The sequence below is a fragment of the Prunus avium genome, chromosome 4, assembly GCF_965620075.1.
Source record: "Prunus avium chromosome 4, drPruAviu1.hap1.1, whole genome shotgun sequence".
Classification (NCBI taxonomy): domain Eukaryota; kingdom Viridiplantae; phylum Streptophyta; class Magnoliopsida; order Rosales; family Rosaceae; genus Prunus; species Prunus avium.
The window spans coordinates 14,504,830-14,527,416 of NC_142287.1; the positions used below are offsets into that span (position 1 = coordinate 14,504,830).

At 38.3% G+C, this 22,587-nt stretch overlaps 1 protein-coding gene and 1 non-coding gene across 2 annotated transcripts; both read right to left on the minus strand.

Moving 5' to 3' along the window:
• Nucleotides 1-19,955: 19,955 nt before the first annotated feature.
• LOC110766365 (reactive oxygen species modulator-like protein) lies at nt 19,956-22,360 on the minus strand. Its single transcript, XM_021969681.2, has 3 exons — nt 22,045-22,360; nt 21,248-21,285; nt 19,956-20,341 (listed from the first exon to the last, which is right to left on the minus strand). The coding sequence occupies exons 1-3, from the start codon at nt 22,118-22,120 to the stop codon at nt 20,231-20,233; spliced, it is 225 nt and encodes a 74-aa protein (XP_021825373.1). The 5' UTR covers nt 22,121-22,360; the 3' UTR covers nt 19,956-20,230.
• Nucleotides 22,361-22,481: 121 nt separating this feature from the next.
• TRNAE-UUC (transfer RNA glutamic acid (anticodon UUC)) lies at nt 22,482-22,553 on the minus strand. The gene has a single exon. It is a non-coding gene; the product is annotated as a tRNA-Glu (tRNA).
• Nucleotides 22,554-22,587: the final 34 nt, after the last annotated feature.

The following is a 22,587-nucleotide window of genomic DNA, read 5'->3' on the forward strand; positions in this document are numbered from 1 at the left end:
TTTTTTTCAAACACTTGAAAGATTTGAGGGTCTAACCACATTTATTATTATTTTTTTTTTTTTTAAAAAAAAAAGGAGTGGGGTAGGTTTGACCAACGGTCATTTACCAACATTTTTTTATAATTTGTTTCTCACACAATATGAAGTGATTCAAAATGGTGAGGGTCTGACCACATTTATTATTATTATTATTATTTTTTTTTTAAAAAGCAAGTGGGTAGGTCTGACCCAACAATCATTTACCAACAATTTTTATACATTATTTCTCATACAATACGAATTAGACATTCAAAATGATCCAGCATTATTTAATTGGGTTCTTGAAAAGCACTTGTGTGGGTCCCATTAGAAATTTGGCCTAGCCCAAAACTGGGCTATATGTGGCCTGGTTAGAGGGCTATAAGGCCAAATTTGGCCAAACTTTTGTTTAGCCCACGACTGGAGATGGTTTTTGTATTATTTTATGGCCAAATTTGGGATATAGCCCATGGCTGGAGATGGCCTTAGGCCATCTCCAGTCATAGGGCTAAATGTAGTCCAGGGCTAAAAATTTAGCCCTTCAAAATATTAATTTTTTGAAGAATAGTTCAGGGCTAAATTTTTCCATCTCCAGCCATGCAGGGCTATATTTTAGGATCCTTCATATTTTATTATATATATCCACCTATGACATCAACTTACTTTACTTTTGGCTTTTAAAAAGCAAATGCATGGGCCCACAAAAATTTGGCCTAGACTAAAGGTGGGCTATATGTGGCCTGGTTGGAGGGCTAAAGGGCCAAATGTGGCCCTCCAAATTTGGCCAAAATTTTATTTAGCCCATGGCTGGAGATGGATTTTGCATTATTTTAGAGCTATATTTGGCATATAGCCCATGGCTGGAGATGGCCTTATATCCTACCATGCCCTAAATGCCAAGCGAGAATTAAGGGTTATTGATCTAAATGGTCCCCCAACTTTTGCTATAGTCTCATTTTGATCCACCAACTAAAATTTTCATTTCAATAGTCCTCCAACTCTCCATTTTGTATCGAAATGGTCCTACCGTCTAAGTTTGTTAATTTTGCAATTAAAGTCAGGGGTAAAATTGTCCACATGTTAAAGCTCCTCCAAATTAAAACTCTAGCTCCGTATGTCTAGAGGTGGGCTTCACGTGTTTCTCAAAACATTCTTCTTTTACCACTTTGAGTTTCTCTCTCTCAAATTGATTTTTCTATCCGATCCAAACACTCATAAGAAGAAAAATATATATCCTTCTTCTATCAAAACCAACCAACCCTTGTGAAATATCAATAAGACAGATTTTTAATCCCAAATTTTTCTACAAGAGAGTTTTTCTTTTGTGATAGAAGGGTGGTGGGGTTTTGGGGAGGAGAGAGAGAGGTGGTCATAATGCACTGTGGGGTTTTTGGTCATAGGGCCGGTGAAATGCCTGTACTTGTAGAAAAATTTGGAAGAGGGTGGTGAAAGTTAAGCCTGGGGAAGGTGTGCATATAAATGAAGTGCAGGCAGATTGAGTGATATAGTGCGCAGGGGATGTTGAGGTTAGCGGAGTTTGTTCAAATGTATTTTTTCTTTGTTAGTGGTTTTATTGCAAAAGTTATTTGAAAAAAAAAAAAAATTATTTTAGGGACATATTTTTTAATTTTGAAATGTTTATTTAATTAAATTTTTGTTAGTGTTTATTATGTATGGACGATTTTACCCCTATATTTAATGGCAAAATAGATAGACTTTGACGGTAGGACCAATTTGAGTCTAAATAGAGAGTTGGAGGACTATTGAAATGAAAATTTTAGTTGGTGGACTAAAATGAGATTGGAGTAAAAGTTGGAGGACCATTTCGGTCAACAACCCGAGAATTAATTTAACCAGACCAAATGCGAAAAAAGCTAAAGGTGCATCAAGAACAAGTGAAATTCCTATTGTGCTGTGCTAAAAGTACACTAAAGCTAAAGGCGCCTTAAGACTGAGAAATGAGATGATGATGCCATTGATGGTTTCAACAAAATTATATGAGTTCTCTCAAGAAACTAGAAACCTTTAGAATCAGTAGAGAGAAAAGTCAAGTAGCGAAATCAAACTTAGTAGGAGGAGGCCTCATCTGTTATGCAGGATTGTCTTGGCATAGACTTTGCATAAGGATTATTTTGAATTTTCTTTGGCTTGACCTAAGCTGAATAAGACTTGTTCTGCATTTAGTATAATGTTGGACTGGGACTGGGACTTAAATAAAAATTTATTTATTTAATTAATTTAAAAATATAAAAATATAAAAAACTAATAAAAATTAAGGTTAGTTGTTTTATTAGTCCCTGAATTTAGACCCGATTTGCATTTGAGCCCCTTAATTTCCAAAATTGTTCCCGTGGTCCATCAACTTCAGTCTCGTTAGGACAAATGGTCATGCTGTCAATTTTGTTAACTTTTCTGTTAAATGCAGGGGCAAAATGGTATTTTTGTATTAAATTGATTAAAATATGAATAAAAAATTAAAAAACTAAAAAAAATTAAAATTAAACTCTCTCTCTTCCCCTCTATCCCAATTTCTACTCCCCCCAAATTCTATTGACATTTTCAGCAAACTGCGCGCTGGTTGCGGGCATGCTGCATACAAGCCATGGCAAGATACGGTTTGAAAAATTTTGTTGACATTTTCAGCAGGCTATGCGCATGATGTCCGTAGGCTGTGTGCAAGTTAATGTAAGGCAAGGCAAAGCAGAGCAAGTCACGCCATCGCAAGCCTCCAATAGCCTCACTTTCTCGGAATGCCTTGAATGGGGTGCAATGCCAAGGCTAAGGCAAGACAACACACTGTCACGCCCCAATACATGAATTTACGTAACCTTGGGTTAAGACGTGATTCACACCTTAATTATAGAATTTAATAAAAATTATAACTAAAATTTGAAGAAACATTTAAATAAATAAAATAAATATTTCACATAGAATATTAAGCAGAAACGACAACATCTGAAATCTTAAAATTTTTACATTATTTAACAAGTTAGAACTACTCAAGAGTTCACTGAAAGAGTAGCTCATTATTCATCCACAAGCTATGTACACAATACACTCTATAGATATGCCAAAATCATCACAAGCTCTAGATTTCAGGTTAAGTACCTGCAAAATTTGTTAGGGGGTGAGCGAAACCATAGCTCAGTAGGAACATAAACCTTTTTATAAGAAATTGATATAACTAAATTAAGTGACATACAATCACACAACCAACTATCACATTAATATGAATGCACTTCATCTAATCCCGTTAATTCATATAACTGGACAAGCAGACCTACACGTCCCAAACCATGCTTATACCAATTGGTCTTGAATGCCCATTTATATAAACTAACCCTCATCTCAAATATCCCATAAATCCCCTTTTGTTAGTCATCTTGTCTAACTCCCTGTCGCAAGTCTCGAATCACCTAATAAAAATCATGTGCACTGTGGGATTGTTGCGTCGATTCAGCTGCACCAAAATGGATTCAGCTGCATCCTCAACTTGTGATACTCGCAAGTGCACGAGCCGTTTTGTAATATAGCATATGTAAGTGCGAGGTCGATCCCACGAGGATTGGTGATTGAATGATCCAATTCATTTCCCCTACACAAAACAGAAATGAAAAAGAAAATAAATAAAACAAGAAAAAAAAGAAATAACTCAAGCAAATAAGTTCCCAAGTTCAATTAGATTAACGGATTGATTCTAGCTAAAGTATGATTAAGCCATGGTGTTTGGTCATAACCTTGTGTTCCTAATTCCCTAATTTGATCATTTATTGTCTAACCTAAAATTAAGCATTAGGAACCCATTAAGCATAGAAGAACAATTTAAACAACCAAGCATGTATCTAATCCCTGTTGTCGAATGTCCATACATACTCTTCATATTCATAGTTCAATTCGAATTAAAGTATGGTGTCTACTCTTAATTCAAACCAAGATAGTTAACATGCAAGCCTAAATGGTGATCAATCATTCAAACTAGCATATTAACTTATAAGAATAATGAATAAGAACAAAAATCATAATTGAAACTTGGAAACTAATTAAACTTGAATACTTAAGAAAGAATGTACATTACAAATAAAAGTAAAGTGGAACTAAGAAAACTTGAAGGAAAATTTAGTAAAATCATTTTGTTACAACAATTGACAACTTGAAAGGAAACTAAGAGAATTTGAGGGAGAGAAAGGAAGGGAGCTCTAAAGAAGTGTTTGAGAGCTCCCCCCCTTGGGGTGTGTTTTGAAGCTTGAATACTTCTCTATTTATAGGGCTAAGAGGGAGGAACATCATGATGAATTCCAACACCACAATTCCTCTTTTAATACAACCCATAACTCTCACTTCATCTTGTCTATGTTAGTGTGGTTGGAATCAATTCCATCCCATACTTCTTTTGCTGCTCTTGAAGCTTTCTTCACATGAGTTTTCAAAGGTGTTCAATTGTGGCTGCCTTTTGCTGCCAACCCATGTGGTTTTCTTTTGGTTGCTGAAAAGAAATGATTCTTCTGAACCAGACTTGGTGTAGAAAGGCCAGAGGTTTCAAAACGTATCCAATGGGGCTCAAATTTGGATATGTTATAGTAGACACCCATTGGAACAACTTCTATGAAGAAAGTATTCCCATCGGAGCAGTAGAAGTGTGCGTTTTGGGCCTTGCAAGTTGGCTACCGAACAGATATTGGAATTGACTTCATTTCATTTCATTTCTTTCTTTTTGCTTCACATGCATGCACATGCTTCTCTTTAATAGCTCCAGCATGTACCAACTTGCTCTTTTAGATTTTCATAGCTGGAATGCCTCCCTACTTCACTTATTATGTTGGGTACAAAGTCAGTTATGGCTAAAAGGAGGCACATGGCTAAAAGCTGGCAGCTGCAAATCCTCCTGAGTAGGGTTCAGTGTTGGATGGGCTAAGGACTCCAGACATGTTCAATTGGGCTGAAATTTGGATATGTTATAGTACACACCCATTGGAACAACTTTTATGAAGATCTTCATCTCATCCGAGCCCCAGAGCATGCTGATCCAAGGCCAAGAAGTTGACCTACGAAACTGGGCTGGCAAGGGTTTGTAGCCAAAATTAGTTTGTCTTTAAGCTCTTCTTCCATTCACCCAAATCAGGCCTTAAAATGCATGGATTGCATCATTTCCTATCCAAAGCCATCATTGTTACCTAAAGCTCAATAAACTGAAAGATAAACACAAAAAAGATTAAAAGCACAAGTTTAACTAAAAAACATAACCAAATCATAAGCTAGAAGGGTATAAAATGATATACAATTATGAACCGATCAGGGATCCCTGAGATCTGGTACTTGCCAAGAGTTAGACTCAACTACACAAAAGATCATTTTCATTTCCCTCTTTTTCCATCATTATTTTCTCAACCCAACAATTCCAGCCAATTTCCATGACATGATATAATTATGCCTTTCACATATCCTATATATCTCATAACAATGTAACCATTTAAAATATCACCAATGTATATATAATTATACCAACATTGTTCAAATAGTTAACAACACGTAAACACCCAACATGAAGAATATCTATATAATATATAGAACATCCATCAAATTATAATATCACGCATAATATAGTACTCACGAAATTTAATTAAATCAATCTCTGAAAAAGCCCCCTAAGAAACCGCATACTTGGATACCAAAGCTTTTGCTAGAACTGTAAGAAGATTTCCTCTTTTCCACAGCATTCACAAACTCAGTTTCCCACTCTATTTCTCCCTAATATTTCTCTCTACCTTCTTTTCTTTTTGTTTCCTTTCCATGCATGTTTCTTTAAAATTGTTTAGAAGGTTTCCTGTTTATACCACAAAAGAGGAGGAAACTAAATGGTTTCCTATTGATTGGGGTTGCAGAGCTTATAAATTTGTGCTTCAAGTTTTGAATAACTATTCATTGTAATTGGCGGCAAGATAAAAGATAATGACTCAAATACTTACTATCCAAGTAAAGCCTAGATAACTCTCAAGTCTATTATTGACCAAGCAATTGTTGCCATCTACAAGGAAAAATAGCATAAGGTGTTCTCATGCTATGCCATAGGTTGACAACAGACCAAATCTAGTGCCCTTAGCTAGTAAGTGGACGTATCTCAAACTAATGACTAACTCTTTTGGCTTTATCAATTTTTCATGCATGTGAGATGGTAAACAAATTTAAGTTTTAACAAAATAAGATTTAGTTTAATGAAATTAAGCTTCTATCCTATCATTTAGTTGATAATAGTGGCTATGATTAAAACATATAAAATACCATGGCAATCCTTTGCTTGGAGGAGTTGTCCATGTTTACTTGTCCAAGAAGGTAAGAATAGACTAGCTAAATAATAAACCAACACAAATACTTATCATCATAAATTGAAACATCTAGATATTATTATAATATTTATTTTATAAGATAATTGAGATAAACATAAAAATTGAAGAAACTTAAAAAAAAAAAAAGTTTTATCATATATAAATTTTTAGTATAATAATAATGTTTTAATTATTTTAATGTACTCATATATATTTTAAATACAAGTTCTCACACACACCATCCCAAGTTTCCAATAGCCTCATTTTCTCGGAATGCCTTGAATGGGAGCAATTCTAAGGCCACGGCATGCCAAGGCAAGGCAAGCCAAAACCATGGCATGCCAAGGCCAAGGCAACTCATACCTTGGACGGCTTGGTCTAGGCCATATCCTAGGCACGGCATGCCAAGGCAAGGCAAGCCATGCCATCCCAAGCCTCCAATAGCCTCACTTTCTCACAATGCCTTGAATGAGGCGCAATGCCAAGGCCAAGGCAATGCATGCATTGAATGGCTTGGTCAAGGCCACATCATGGGCACGGCATGCCAAGGCAAGGCAAGCCATGCCATCCCAAGCCTCCAATAGCCTCACTTTCTTGGAATGCCTTGAATGGGGCGCAATGCCAAGGCCAAGGCAACGCATGCCTTGAATGGCTTGGTCTAGGGCACATCATGGGTATGGCATGCCAAGGCAAGGCAAGCCACACCATCCCAAGCCTCTAATAGCCTCACTTTCTCAGAATGCCTTGAATGGGGTGTAATGCCTAGGCCAAGGTAATGCATGGCTTGAATGGTTTGGTCCTTGCCACATCTTGGGCACGACATGACAAGGCAAGGCAAGGCAAGTCATGCCCTCCCACGGCTCTAATAGGGGGTCATGCCCTCCCACTTTCTCAAAATGCCTTAAATGGGGGGCAATGTTAAGGCAAGGCAAGCCACACAGCTTGTATGCTGCACACACCGTGCTTGCATGCTGCGTGAACCCTGTTAAGCTCATAATTTCATACATATACATGCCCAATTTACTTACTTCTTTTGCTTAGTTCCTATAATTCTAAGTTATGTCCCTCCCTTTGTGTGTTTTGTAGGCCAATAGAGCAAGAGAGCATAATTCATGCAATTCAAGCATGTTAAGGCCTAATTTGGATGAATGGAAGAAGAGCTTAAAGACAAACTCATTTTTCCTACAGCCTCTTGCCAGTCCAGTTTCGTGGGTCATATTGCAAGCTTTGTTTCAGCAACCTACACAGCTCGGATGAGGCCGCATTCTTCATGAAAGTTGTTCCAATGGGTGTGTACTATAACATATCCAAATTTCAGCCCCATTGGATAAATATGGAGTCTGTTACCTAGCAAACACAGAGCCATGCTCAGGATGGATTTTATCAGCGCGCAAAATGAGTTAGCAATTTTGTTTGGCCTTAACTTCCTCCTCCGACCTTGGATTGGCCCAAATGATATATGGCTGGAAAGAAGACATTCTGAACTTCAAGTTTGAGTGCTTAAAGTCTTAATTTGCTTAAGGGAAGCCCAATTCGTAAGCCCTTGAAGTTGCTGGTCATGCTGACCTCAGGATGAGCTATTGTTTCTGGTTGGAAGCTTGGTCATGGTGAGCTAGGCATGAGCTATTGAGCTTGTTGGAAGCTTGGTCATGGAGACATGAAGATGAGCTAGGGCTGCTGGTGGGATTTATTAGTGAAGTGCATCAACCAATTCAGATTTTATAATGCAAGTGTTGTATGCATTAGTGAAGTGCATCAACCAATTTAGATTGTATAATGCAAGTGTTGAATGCATTAGCCATATTGAATTCAGATTTATCACTCCCCTCTCCCTATAAATACCACATCCATTCCACATTCAAGACACAACAAATCTTGGGATTCACAACCCCACAATTCACTCCAACCATCCTCAAACACTCTCACAATCCCAAACACTCCAACAATCACCAAAACAACTCCAGCAAACTTCTCTTCCATTTCCCTACGAATTTCATCTTCCTTAGCCATCACCACTCACTCAAACTCATCCCAAATCACCTCCATATCCTTCATACATCTTTCTAGAAGTGGGGAAGCTCTTGGAGAAGCATTAGAAGTGGAGAAGCACTTGGAGAAGCCTTGGACACCACAAGAACTTCAGAAAAAGGGTTTTTCTACTCTTATTGCATTCATTATGTTTTCTCATTTCTGTTCAAGTCTCTTTTCCATTATGAGTAGCTAAATCCATAACTAGGGCTTCGATGTAACCTAACATGAATATTCTGGGTTTATAAGTTTGGAGTTTCAAGTTTGATTCATGATTCATGTTCTTATTCATTATGCTTATAAGTTAACATGCTTGTTTGAATGATTGATCACCATTAGAACTTGTTTGTTAACTATCTTGGTTTGAATTAAGAGTATACACCATGCTTTAATTCGAATTGAACTATGAATAGGAAGAGTATGTATGGACATTCGACAACAGGGATTAGATACATACTTGGTTGTTTAAAATGTTCTTCTATGCTTAATGGGTTCCTAATGCTTAATTTTAGGTTAGACAACAAATGATCAAATTAGGGAATTAGGAACACAAGGTTAGGACCAAACACCATGGCCTAATCATACTTTAGCTAGAATCAATCTTTGAATCTGAATTAGACTTGTTACTTGAATCTTTATAACCCAGAATTGAATTGTTATGGTGATTCGAATGCCCTAGTCTCAAAATCTGTTTTCCAACTCTTAAAACCACTCTTTGTTACATTTGTTTACTTGTTTTTGTTTGCAATTTCATTTTGCTTCTTTTGTTCAACAATCACAACCACTCTTGTTCTAAATTCTGTTTTAGACATAACCTCCTACTTTCTTGAATTTGGTAATCTAAGTATATAACTAGTTTTAACTTCTCAGTCTTCGTGGGTACGACCTCGTACTTGTCTTGCTATACTACTAATTGCCCCGTACAATTGCGAGTTAACATAATATTAACAACAAACCCCGCCTACTGTGTGAACCCTGCCTCAATGTTGCGCGCACCCTGTCTACATGCTGTGCGCAAGCTACAGTGGTAATCTCGGCAGGAGTAAAGGATGAAGACTCTCCAACCTAACAAAAGGGTATGAGGGTTAAAATAATGGCACATATATTTGAAATAAGCATGAAAGTGTCGAGGCTTACCTCTAGTTGGAGTTCGGACGGAATAGCGTCGACCACCAAGGCAGAAGCTACCGATGTCAGCATAAGGATGGGCTCAGGTGGTGCACTTCCGTCGGTGGGAAAAATGGGCTGAAATTCGGCCTCAATGGCCGCGGTGTCGGCCGAAGAATACTACGTTCGTTAGTACAAACATTTCAACGTCTTAAATACATACAACGGTGGTTAGCTTACAAAATTTGACGTTGTACACATAAATAACGGCGGCAACGACTTTAGCAAAGACGTTGTAAATATAACCCACGTCGGTTATTCAGAACAAGCTGACGTCGCAACATATGAACCACGTCAGTGCTTGCTTTTCGACGTCTCATATGATCTAGGACGACGTTATGTGTTGTTTAACGTCGTTGTAAAGGGATCCAACGTCGGTTATGTACATTTGTCATTTCATTTTAATATGATTTTTATATTTTATTTAATTCCTAATATTCATAATAAATTCAAAACAAATTCCAAAAAATAAACTGACAACTACCATGCACTCATTGAAAGATTGTCTCTCCCCTAAATCTTTAAAAAATGTAATTTTAAAAATATTTTTTTATTGTATTTAATTACTAATATTCATAATATATTTAAAAAAAATCCGAAAAATAAACCGACAAATTCTATGCACTCATTGAGACAATATCTTGCCCATAAAGGCTTGAAAAATGTAATTTTAGTTTTCAAAATTACAAGTGTTAACAAAAGTAAAAAAAAAATTTAGAGACAAAGCACAATAGTCCTTATATTTTTCATAACATAACCCTAAGGTTTATGTGATCCATTGGTGGCTATAAATTCAAAATTATGAAATCCAGATTTTAGCCTACTAATATAGAAGGCATTGTTGTAAGGAGTCCGTAGAAATCTTCGGTTCATTTTTCTCATACTTGTGTATTTTTTTTTTATAATTATTCTAAAATTTAGGGTTTAGGGTTTATTGAAACGACGCCAGTTTTCGCTCGAGTTGCCCAGATGCATCCATCATCATATGATGATGGCAATTGCCCCTACGGCAATCAAGCGAAAGCCCCAATCTTTGACGATCACAACCACAAAAATAGTAAAAAAAACCAAAACCAGATGCACGATTAGCTTCAATTGAAAGGGCATCTTTACTTTTCGGAAAGAAACCCAAACGATGGTAATTTATTACTGACGTTTGAAAGAATTTACTACGTCAGTATTTTCTTTAAACCGTCGTCTTAATTGAAATACCACGTCGTTTGGGTTTTTATTTAAGGATGTTTTAATTTTTTCTGTTCAACTTTCAATTACAAACAACTTTTTGTTATACGACGTTTTTCCTCGTTATCAACTTTAAATTAAATACTACGTCATTTTTAAATAAATAAAAATCCGTCGTCTTCACTGATTTACCACAACAGTTAATATTTTTGAGATGTGTGGTTCGTATTGTGGTGTTGGGATTTGCTAAAGCAACGACTTGTGAGTGGTGAATTGGTAGTATGCACCGGTAGGTTCTTTGCTCTGGCATCGAACCGTTGTCTCATACCCCTCGTCATTAATGCTTCAAGATTGGCTTATACTAGTTAATGAGTGCTTGTTTTGGATACTTATTGTTAAGGAATGGTGCCTCTCATTGTCCCTTTACTCCTCTTGCCCTTCATGGGCAGCAGGAGGATGTCGTAGTAGTGCTTGTGTCCTGATCAAACCACGCATCATCGTGAGATTGCGAAGGTCCACAAGTTTTTGCTTGCGAACTGCATTTGAACTGGAATTGTCCAATTTCTTACACCTATTGAATTCGAATCGAGCCCAAAAGTTGGGCAACATCATAATATGGTGGGAAGAGTCATTTGGTGAGTTTTGAGTGAAATCCAATCGCTAGAACTATGAAATACACCAACCACTCCAATTTGGAACGAGTAGTTCGTTCCAAATTGGAGTGGTTGGTCTATTGCATAATTCAAGTGATTGGATTTCACTGAAAACTCACCAAATGACTCCTCCCAGCATATTATGTTGTTGCCCAAGTTTTGGGCTCGATCCGATATCAATAGGTGTAAGAAATTGGACAATTCAATTTGGAAGGCAATTCGTTCCAAATTGGAGTGGTTGGTCTATTGCATAGTTGAAGCGATTGGATTTCACTCAAAACTCACCAAATGACTCCTCCCACCATATTATGATGTTGCCCAAGTTTTGGGCTCGTTGTTTGGGATTTTGTTTTACTTTAGGAGAGTTTTTCCATAAATTTTAAAAGTAGGGTTTAGTTGTTTTACACTATATATGTCACCCTAAGATCTCTTCATACCATCATCTTCCCATATACAACTATCATACACTCAAAGAAATATCAGAGAGAGCCAAGAATTTGTTGTTGCACTACTTGAGGAGCTTTCGAAGGTGTTCTTGTGGAGATTTCGAAGATCAAGTCCATTGGCCAAATCGGTTTTATGGCAATAATTCTCTTGTTTATATTTTCTTTTGTCATGAACTAATTTTCCTTGCTAGGGCTATGATGTAGCCTAACCATGAATACTTAATTTTTATAGTTATATTAATTTCTGATTATTATCCCATGTTAAGTATTTGTTACTATTCTTAATGATTTGAATATCTAGCTAATATTTATTTGATGATCCAAGCGGAGACCGAGAGGAGATGTTTGGTGTTTGCTTCTTGTAACAAATACCATGTCTTGAATGAGTGCCCGAGAGTGACTAACATGACTCATGCAGTTTTCTTGCAGGTTCTCATTGAACTTAATGGATTCTTGATTTTCTAAATTTGTTGCTTGAGAGAGAATGGGTTGTTAATTAAGAATACTTTTGGTTTAGCGCGAGAGGGGATATTGAATGAATTAGGAGAAACCAACTGTCAACATGGATAGTAATTAGGGTTAATTGGCTATAAGAATTAAGTGGAATTGGTTATGGTGAAATCGGATGCTCTAGTCTCTCATCAACTTGATTTTTCATCATTAATTAAATTGCTATTTTTCATAATTGTTTTAGTTTACTTAAATCAATCAATCTTCTTAATCAACTATTCAAATAAACTTTTGAATTAATCATAATCGGTAGTTAATAGGAAATTACAGTCTTCATGGGAACGACACTCTACTTATTTCTATATTACTTGTGCAGATTGTGTGCTTGCAATAATTTCACAACACTGGTCATACTACGATTTTTGAAGTTATGGAAGATATAACAATGGGATGTGCAGTGATTACTTTTGTTAGTCTTCTTATTATTTTTATTATTATATATACATGGGTTTGCGGTACCTTAAATATTTGGAAATCGGATTATGAGAATATGATCTTTTATTATATATTAGTTTATGGAAGCATTTTATGGATTGTCGTGCATATTTATATAAATTGTGATTATTTTGATTATTGAGACTAGATATTTTTGGGTCTTTATGGAGATTGTGGTTGAGAAAGGATTCGGAAAATGGAATTGTGAAAGGGGATTTGTTGGAAAAATAGAAATTTTATGACAAGTTTTGGAAAAAGGTTTTCAAACCCACCAAAGGAGTACCCCCCCCCCCCCCCCCCCCCCCCCCCCCCACCCCCAAGTTGCCTTTGGAATAGTTTAGTTATTTATGATAATGCCCCACAAGTCTTAGGGATATCCAGACCGTGAGGAGAGAGGAATGCGGCTCAGGATGACTGAAGTGTCCCTTGATTCTTGCGAGGAATGCGGCTCAGGTTGACTAAGTGTCCCCTGAGTCTTGCGAGGAATGTGGCTCGGGTTGACTTTGTGTTTCCGAGGCTTGCGAGGATGTGTCGCTTATGTGACACACTGGAATTGACAGTATAATGTGGGAAATAAATATAAAATCATGGAATTGACGAATTATGAATGGGGGTACACCTAGATGGAGAGTAATTGAGATGTTTAGACTAAAATTAGTGAATTTATCTTGTTATTTATTGGTAAAAGCTTTAATACATATTTTCCAATGTATGAGACAAGGATTGAGGGTTTTCTAAGTTTTAAAGAGTTTATACAATTCATAACTATTTTCTTGAGTAATGAATTTGTTGTTACATGAGAAAGAGGGAAGCAGGTTTTTATTTAAATTGTTGATATTGACATTTAGGTTTCACGTGGCTAGTGCTATTTTAATAATTTTCTCGTTTCCTACTTATCTATAATAAGTAATTAAATATATATTTGTATATGCTCGTATGGGATGAGTGGAAGATTGTGCTAAAATCAACAACCCTTGCTTGAGTTTCAATGGATTGATTTGCAAATTTCATTGAGAAATAACAATTGATGAAGTTATAAAAGTGAAAATGTGAAAAGTGAAAGAATTACCTACGGCTTGATCCCTCAGAAAGGGTACGTAGCCAACATAGGTTAACCTAAGTGCAGCCGCAAAATAAACGGTTGAGATATGCTTTGGAAATTGTGGCTTTTTGTAAAGTAAGAAACAAATTCGTAGATTACGTTGATATTGCTCTGGTAAGGTTAAATTTGAGTCTAGAGGCCCATATGGTAAATTGTGTGTGTAGCATTGTGCATGCTGAAATTTGAGAATATTAAACTGTGATATTTATAGGTAAAAATAATTTAGTAAACGTCTGTTTTTCAGGGGAGACTCTGCCGATTTTTCGGCAGAAGTCAAACCCTAAAGTAGTTTTTGAACTAGGGCAAGAAGGGTATCTTGGACATTTGTGCTTGACACCGGCTAGGTGTTGAACACGCACAGGGTTCGACACGGATTCCAAAGTGGAATTTGGGTTGGGACCTGTCACTCACACCACTAGATAGGCAAAGCAGGATGACAATCAGGGTCAAAGAAAATAGATAAAGGTTCTTGGAATTTTAAGAAAAGACAAGTAAGAAGTAGAAGTGTTTATACCGGAATCAGCAGGGCACGTGGATAGGATAGGACAGTCATGGTAGCCTTCAGCACCTGGCCTACCGATCCTATGATTAGGGCAAATCTCTTCTCTCGGACATGTGGCACATTCACAGCCAATGTCTACAGTCCCACATCGAAAATCTAAACAATATGCACACCTCCCAAGGCCTATAAAGGAGGACAGCAGTCCCAAAATGGAGGTAATAAGAACTTACGACATAATGCATATTGATCTGTCAGTTTCATTTACTAAATCCGTACTTACTTAAGCATCCGAGAGCCTTCGTCCGGTACCACATCGGTGCCCTAGGTCTTACCGAGCGTTACTCATCTTGCAGGTCACACGCTCTACTGAGGTCCAAAGCATATCGAAGGCCCAACATCACTAAGTTGAGCCCAAAAAGTGTCAAACCACTTTTTCGCATCAACAGTTTGGCACCGTCTGTGGGAAGCGATAAACAATCGACCCTTTATCCCTACCATATGGGGACCACATCAATACCGTGTTCAGACCGCAAGAAGGATTACTGTTCGGTAGGCAAGGCGGAGCTAGCCCAGCGCTACCCCCGTGTACACCTGCAGGCAATTCCGCTATAATCCAAACCACCGTCGAGGCCGAGCTTCTAGCTCAAATCACGGCTCTTCGGCAGGACATGGTTAAATTACAGGAACACAACATTCTTCTCTCGTCCAAAGTAGACGAAACACAACAACTGCTTAATCATCAGCAAACACAAAACATTCAGACAGATCAATCCTCTCAGAGTCTACATACTCTCCATCGGCAGAAGAATGGCAAATAGGGGGCAAAGGCAATGCCTGTGCCCTCCAAACACCTGGTGGTCTCGGCTCCCAGGGATAAGCCCTACGTACCAAAGAAGGTTTATTCTGATTGCCAGCATCGGCTGATAGACCGGGAGGTAGAACGACAGAGATCGCCCATCAGGATCGATGCGCACCTCAACGATTCCCGATTGTGGATTCTGGGGAATAAGTCCCTCATCCGACGGGTACAGGGTTTGGAGCCAACGGCAGAATTGGACCATAAGTATGCTCCCTCTACAAATCAAGCAACTACCTACCGTTCAACAGCACCAACAAGGTACTCTGAAGTTAACCCAGTCAAGTCCCACGACGTTCGGGAAACTATGTAACCGAGGAGATCCCAAGCAGGGACCCTGTCGTCCGTCTCCTCCTTTAGAGGGTACAGAAGATGGAGGATGATAGAACCCGTTCTCTGGAACCCGATTGGGGAAAGCTTCGGCCAGGACCATTCACTGAACGCATAAAGCGCTCACGGCAGGACAGGGACGTGCAGCCCTTACGCATACCGTTCTACACAGGGGGAAAGGACCCCTTGACGCACCTCCACTCTTTTCAATCTACTATAGGGTGCAAGGGGCTCAGAAACGAAGGACAGTGCCTACTGTTCCTGTCCTCACTCACGGAAGCAGCCTTGAATTGGTTCTATTGTTTGGAGCCAGAAACGGTCGATTCCTTTGACTGTATTCTGCCGATGACTTATACACCATTCGGTAGAGGGAAGACAATAGGAATTTACTAAGTGGACTCGTAAAAAAATTGGGCGGGGGGGCAAGTGCACTTACTCTCGGTAGGATCGACAAGGCGGGCCCTAATGAGGTTCTTGGTGAAGAGGAATTCTGGGTATATCCTGTCAACGGTAAGAACCTTCAGCCTCACCTTATCAATCTGCCGAATCTTAGATTGGGTGGGAGTTGGCTGCTTCAATTTACATGCAAAAAACAAGACAAAGGGATTAAAATCAATCGGCCTGATAACCTACTAAACGGCATGCCAATGACCTACCAGCAATCTGAAACATGGTTGGAATGTGGAAATGGACAGGCCTGTCCGATGGCGATTCCCAATCGCCTGACAAGAGCACCCGCCGATTCCTCCACGACTTCTGAGAAGTGGGTACGCTCATGATAAAATGGCCGCGTTCGGAAGCCCGAAGGCAGTTGGCCTATACCCAGCCTCCATGCCCAGCGCACTTGGATTTGGTGACACTGTACAGATAGGAGAACTATTCGTAGGTTGGCTTCCCCTCCTCGGTAATGCCAAAGGCAGCAATCACCCTCATCAAGGCCACCTAGAAGTTGGGATTGTATTGGCCTAGAGCATACCCAAGGTGGGCCAGAATCCTCTGAACTGGAGGCTGCAATGGTAGCTAAATCCCATGTTGGAGGATGTCTGTAAAGAAGACGACCTCACCATTCTCTGGACTGATCAACAATTCAGTAGGGCCAGGGATTCTCATCATTACTGAATCTGGGACCCTATATTCAGAACGGAGTTTGGCCAGCTCCCGTTCGGTAATCTTGTTTGGCTCAAGGTAATCTACGCCAAACAGGTACTCCTTCGGCACCCCTAGAGGAATCCTAAGATTTCCTCAATCAACTATGGTCAACTTCGGTTAAGACAAAGGTTCAGTAGCAACATCCCCACGCCCTGACGTGGAGGTCTCCGATGGGTAACTAGCGTGATGATCCGACACCTGAGTATCCCTCATCAGGAACTCGTAGTACTGGTTCGGATCGGCACATCCAACGCCACAATGCACCACAGCCAACGGTATTGGCTGGCCCGTCATGAACCCTTTACCCTTGCCTTGCGTTGGAAGGGAGCTAACCCCCTCACCGATTATTTCAATATCGGTATCTTCACCACTCTCGGCATCAAAACTTAAAGTCTCACTACTAGAATCCCCCCGATCGTCTAATGACTCCCCATCAAACGTGTTGGGTTCTCTCTCGAACGAAGACTCGCGATCGGACATCTACAAACAAAAAAGAAACGAAACTAAGGGTCATGCAGAAGGCTTGTCTACTGATACCTACAACGTCACTGCCTATGGCAACTAGACTACCGAACAAAACCCCACTTGTAAAAGTTCAGTCTAGTTCATGCCAAGGAGGGACATCTAAAGGTAAACAATATATATATATATATATATATATATATATATATGATTAGATACTGAAAGTACCTTGTCTAAAATTGTAGACGAAGAGAAATCACCTCGGTTACCGATTGGTCTCTCCGGAAATCGCTTTGCTTGCCGATTTGTTTCGCCGGAAATCGCCTTGTTTGCCAATCGCTCTCGCCTAGACAGAGCTCTCAATTCTCTCACAAACACAAAGTGAGCTTCTCATCCGGAGTCACCCCTATTTATACCAGAATCAGCATCCACTAAGAGCAGGGCACGTGGACAGGGTAGGACAGTCATGGTAGCCTTCGGCACCTGGCCTACCGATCCTATGATTAGGGCAAATCCCTTCTCTTGGACACGTGGCACGTTCACAGCCAATGTCTACAGTCCCACATCGAAAATCAAAACAATATGCACACCTCCCAAGGCCTAATAAAGGAGGACAATAATCTCAAAATGGAGGTAATCAGAAATTACGGCATACTACCTACTGATCTATCAGTTTCATTTACTAAATCCGTACTTACTTAAGCATCGGAGAGCCTTCGGCCGGTACCACACCGGTGCCCTAGGTCTTACCGAGCATTACTCATCTTGCAAGTCACATGCTCTACCGAGGCCCAACATCACTAAGTTGAGCCCAAAAAGTATCGGACCACTTTTTCGCATCAACAATAAGCAAAGCAAAGCAGCAACTACAAATCTTGAGGGATCTATGATGCAGATTAACTAGGAAGAAGCAACAACTGTGAATCTACACTTCAATAAATTTAAACAACAGCAAACCTTAATATAGAGTTACTATGCTTAACATGTTGAACTAGTTGAAAAATGCATGAAAGTTCAAATAATGCATAGTAGAGAAACAAAAATTTTAAAAAATTCAACCCCAACCAAAATCATAATGCCTACACACTAACAAATTAGAAACTAGAAAACACAACACACAAAGCAACTGAAGCCAATTTATATTTTTGCAAACACAACTAGTACCGAGAAAGAGTAGTCTTACCCAGAAAATCAAAGCCTTAAAATCCTAAATCCAGAAAATCAAAGCCTTAAAATCCTTTAAAAAAAAATTAAACATTAAGTAAATGCAATAGAAAATGCAAACCTTAATATCAAAGAGAGAGAGAGAGAGAGAGAGAGAGGGAATTTGAGAGAACCATATTGATTCTGACCAAAGAAAATAGAAGATTGTATTGAGAGAGGATAATCTTTTTGAGATGACTAAGAGGGAGTCTTAAAAAAATGAATTCAGAGGATGGGGGATTAGGCAGGATTGGAAAAAGCACAGCAGGACACGTGGGCTAAGGGGAAAGTGCTTTGTACTCGTTTGTATTGTAAGCTTGCTTTTTCTCCTCAGCCGTCCAGATGGCTTTGCATGGCTGAGATTGATTCTCATATAATGTTCTCATTTTACCGTTCTCACCTGATCCGAGCCCCAACTTTAATTGCATTGTGGGCTTGTGTTGCATATAATGTGCATCAATAGACACAAGGTCGAAACTACTATATAAGTTACGGTCGGATGAAGTCCAGGAAGGCTTTTGGATGAAATGAAAAATCAATACAGTAGTGACATTTTAATCCAATGCCCTAAAAGTCACTTTTGGTCCTTGTAGTTTGGCACTTTAACCACTTTTAACCCTGTAGTTTAAATTCCGTCAATTTTGACCCTGTAGTTTCATATTTATAGCAAGTCAAGGACAAAAAGTTAGTATTCATGTCAATTTCTTTGATGGTGCAAGGAACAATTTGGTCAACCCAAAACCCTTGAGCGTAAAAGCTCGTATTAAACTCTCCCCATTTCATATTAAGGCTTGAAATTGGCCATTTGAGTAAAGGGTTCGTCAAAAATTGGGATTAGTGGTTGAATTTTGAGCCCTAATATGAAATTGGCCATTTGAGTTGACGTAATTGCCCCTTACACCATCAAAGAAATTGACAAGAATACTAACTTGTTCTTGAATTGTTACAAATACAAAACTACAATGAGAAAATTAACGGAACAAGGGACCAAATGTGGTTGAAGTGCCAAACTATAGGGACCAAAAGTGACTTTTGGCCTATAGTTTTCTATTGACTTCTTATCATGTTCATATTGATTCAAAATGAGGCATGTATCTGAAGAATGATTTGTAATTAAATCACATGTTCAAACTTGGCAAGATGCATACCAATATAACATACAGCAAACATCGATGATCAAACTTGCTCATTGATATTGCAATACAAACTTAATGATAGTTGTTGCAAAGAAGTGACAATTTCTAATACAAGATGCCCCTGGAACCAAATTTCAAGCTATAAAAGGGACACTGAAGCTGCTACAATGTAGCACAACTTTTTGGGTCTCACTGGTAGAGTACAAGTTGCTCTAAATATTCACGGCTTGTAAATCTAGAAGGAAGTATTAACGAGATACACAAGACTTCTACAATCAGCTAACCCAAAAGTGACTGAATCCTTTTTCTTTCTTTTTTCACAAAGAAAGGACTAATGAGATGTCAAGAATCTTGTACAATGAGCTAGCTAACCTACAAAGTGATGGACAAGAAAATACAATTATATGCATCCCAAGGTGAGAACAGGAGAAGAAATCATCAATTGAATTACTGGCATCACCTTAAAAATATAATATAATAATAATAATTGCTGAGAGACAGAATATGTGAAGTATACGATCATATCATGGTGTGCAGCAACTGGAAGAAAAGATAAGCTACAGTCAAAATTCCAAAATAACATTAAAGGCAAAAACAACAAAACATAAATATTGACTTCGAAGAAACGACTAATCACCACAACACACCATCTCCGTAGAATCTAACTTCATGCTCAAAAGCGGAACTTTGTAAACAGAACAAAATCAGTTCATATTAATACAGGAAAGAGCTTAATTCCTCCCACAATGTATCAAGCTCCCAGCACCTAAGAAAAGACCAAACAGAGCTGCACTTGAAAGCGTTGTTTGTCCAACGTGCCTGATCTTCAGAAGCCCTGGCATCTGCATCAGCCAGAAGATATTTATGTCTAATTTCTCATTTGGCCAAGCATATATAGTACAATAAGCTCAATCATTATAGAGCTATGAGAACTACAACCAGTAACAGCTTAGTTAGAAAAGATATATACCCTTTCAAACTGATTGGCAAAGTTTGCCAACGAGGCCTAGGATATTTCTTTTCTAACCAAGCTATTCCTGCTGCATCAGTAGGGAAGTTGGCCCCAAGGGGTTGAAGAGAGTCAAACAGAGGACCTTTGTTTCCCGAGGTACAACACTTTACCAATTGAGCTACCCCTTAGGGTTAAAGTTTTCTTATACATTCTTTTTGTTTTTAAGAAAAAGTTTTCTGATACTATTGACAGATTATTTTTTGAAGAATCAAAACCATGAAATTTCCAAACCTTGTGAAGACATTTAACAAATACTCCAAGGATTAATAAACTTTTTCTAACTAAACTCCATTATATTGGAGAGAACAATCGTTCTAAGGTCACTTCGGCAGACCTTCTGGAGCACCATTAAAACCATTTCAGAATCAGAAAGCACTTTAGATAAATTTTTCTATTATTTGACTGTTCTCTTAAAGATTTTTATGCTTTCGCCAAAGAAAAAGATGCAGAATATTGGAGAAGCATAAAAAAATTTATTCTCCAAAAGAGACTCTTTGCAAAGGTGTACTTGTGGCTGCTATGCCAAATGGACTCTAGCTTAAAAAATTTACATTGATCAACCAAGGAATCCAATTTGTTTGAACCAAACTAAAAAAACAAAAATAATTTTGAGACCTTAAGAAAAAGAACATAAATCCTTCATCTAGGTCTTCTTATATATAAATAAAAAAAGACAAAAGATGATAATGACTACAAGCTCTTGAGTGGAACTTCAGCATGAGATCCGAGAATGTACCTTAAACCTTATAGCCTCATATGTCCCATACACCGAACCTGTACATACACATAAAAATATGACTATGTAACATTATGCAAACGACAAGGGTTAGACTTTCAAATCATGAACTAGTGATACAAGAAAAAACAAACATAGGTTAACCCCTTTTTTCTCGAGCTAGCTGGCTAATTTATCTTAAGTGATTTCCATCCTAGTTTTCATGGAATCGTGGCCAGAAAAGCTCTAGGAATTTTACTAGAGGCAAAAATAATCGTGGTCAGAAAATATCATCTTCTAATTAAGTATCAAGCTCAACATAAAACATTACAACAACAAAGTGCTTTAACAAGAGCCCACCTACCATATACATATGCGTCACGACGACACGGGAACTTAACAAAATAGACTGAGCTATATCTATACAACAAGAATGTGCGCATATTTTAAGAGTACAACTTTACCTAGTGACTGAAAACCCCCCAAAAACAAGTGTCAGAAAAAACCCCAATTTACAATAAAAACTAGAATGCCTCTAAATCGCTTTAATTTCCTCAGGCACATCAAAACAAACATAAGAAAAAGCATTTACATGTTCCAAAAACATTCTTACAAATAAAATCCCAAGTGCCCAGATGAACAAAAAAGAAACTTGTAAAAGAGAAAAAGCACGATTCCACAAACCAAGATATGCAACAGACCAAAACAGAAAGAAAAAAACACACAAATTAGGAAACATTTACATGTTCCTAAACCCTAACGCTAGAACAAATGCAAGGGTTTCGAATAAAATTTGAAAAGGGATTTTAGAGAATTACCGACGGCACCACCGATGGCTCCACCGATTGCAGCTCCGGTTGCCACGCGTGTCAAGCAGCTATTTTCCTTAGCCATATCTGTCTGTGTCTCAAGCCTTTTGAGAATGCGTTTAAGCTTCTTTTGACTGAAGATTGATGACGATATGGAGAGAGAAAGTGGGTTTAGGGTTTTATTTATGGTTGATTTGGAGGAGAGGAGAGGAGGGAGGACGGGGAGTGGGGCTCAAGTTGCTTGGCCAGCACACACGCAGCACGCAGCAGAACTTCCTTAACTTGGACTTGGCGTCGTATCTGCTGTATTTGGATAAATCTTAAACACTTTAACTGAAAACCCTATTTTATTTATTTTTGGACCGAAATTTTTTTTTTAATTTATGAGAAAATTTGGAAATTGAAAATGAAATCGAACCAAAACAGAAAGAAAAAAAGTTAAAAAATTCCGTTGCCGGGAATCGAACCCGGGTCTCCTGGGTGAAAGCCAGATATCCTAACCGCTGGACGACAACGGATTTCTGTTCATTGCTGCAAACATTATATATATAT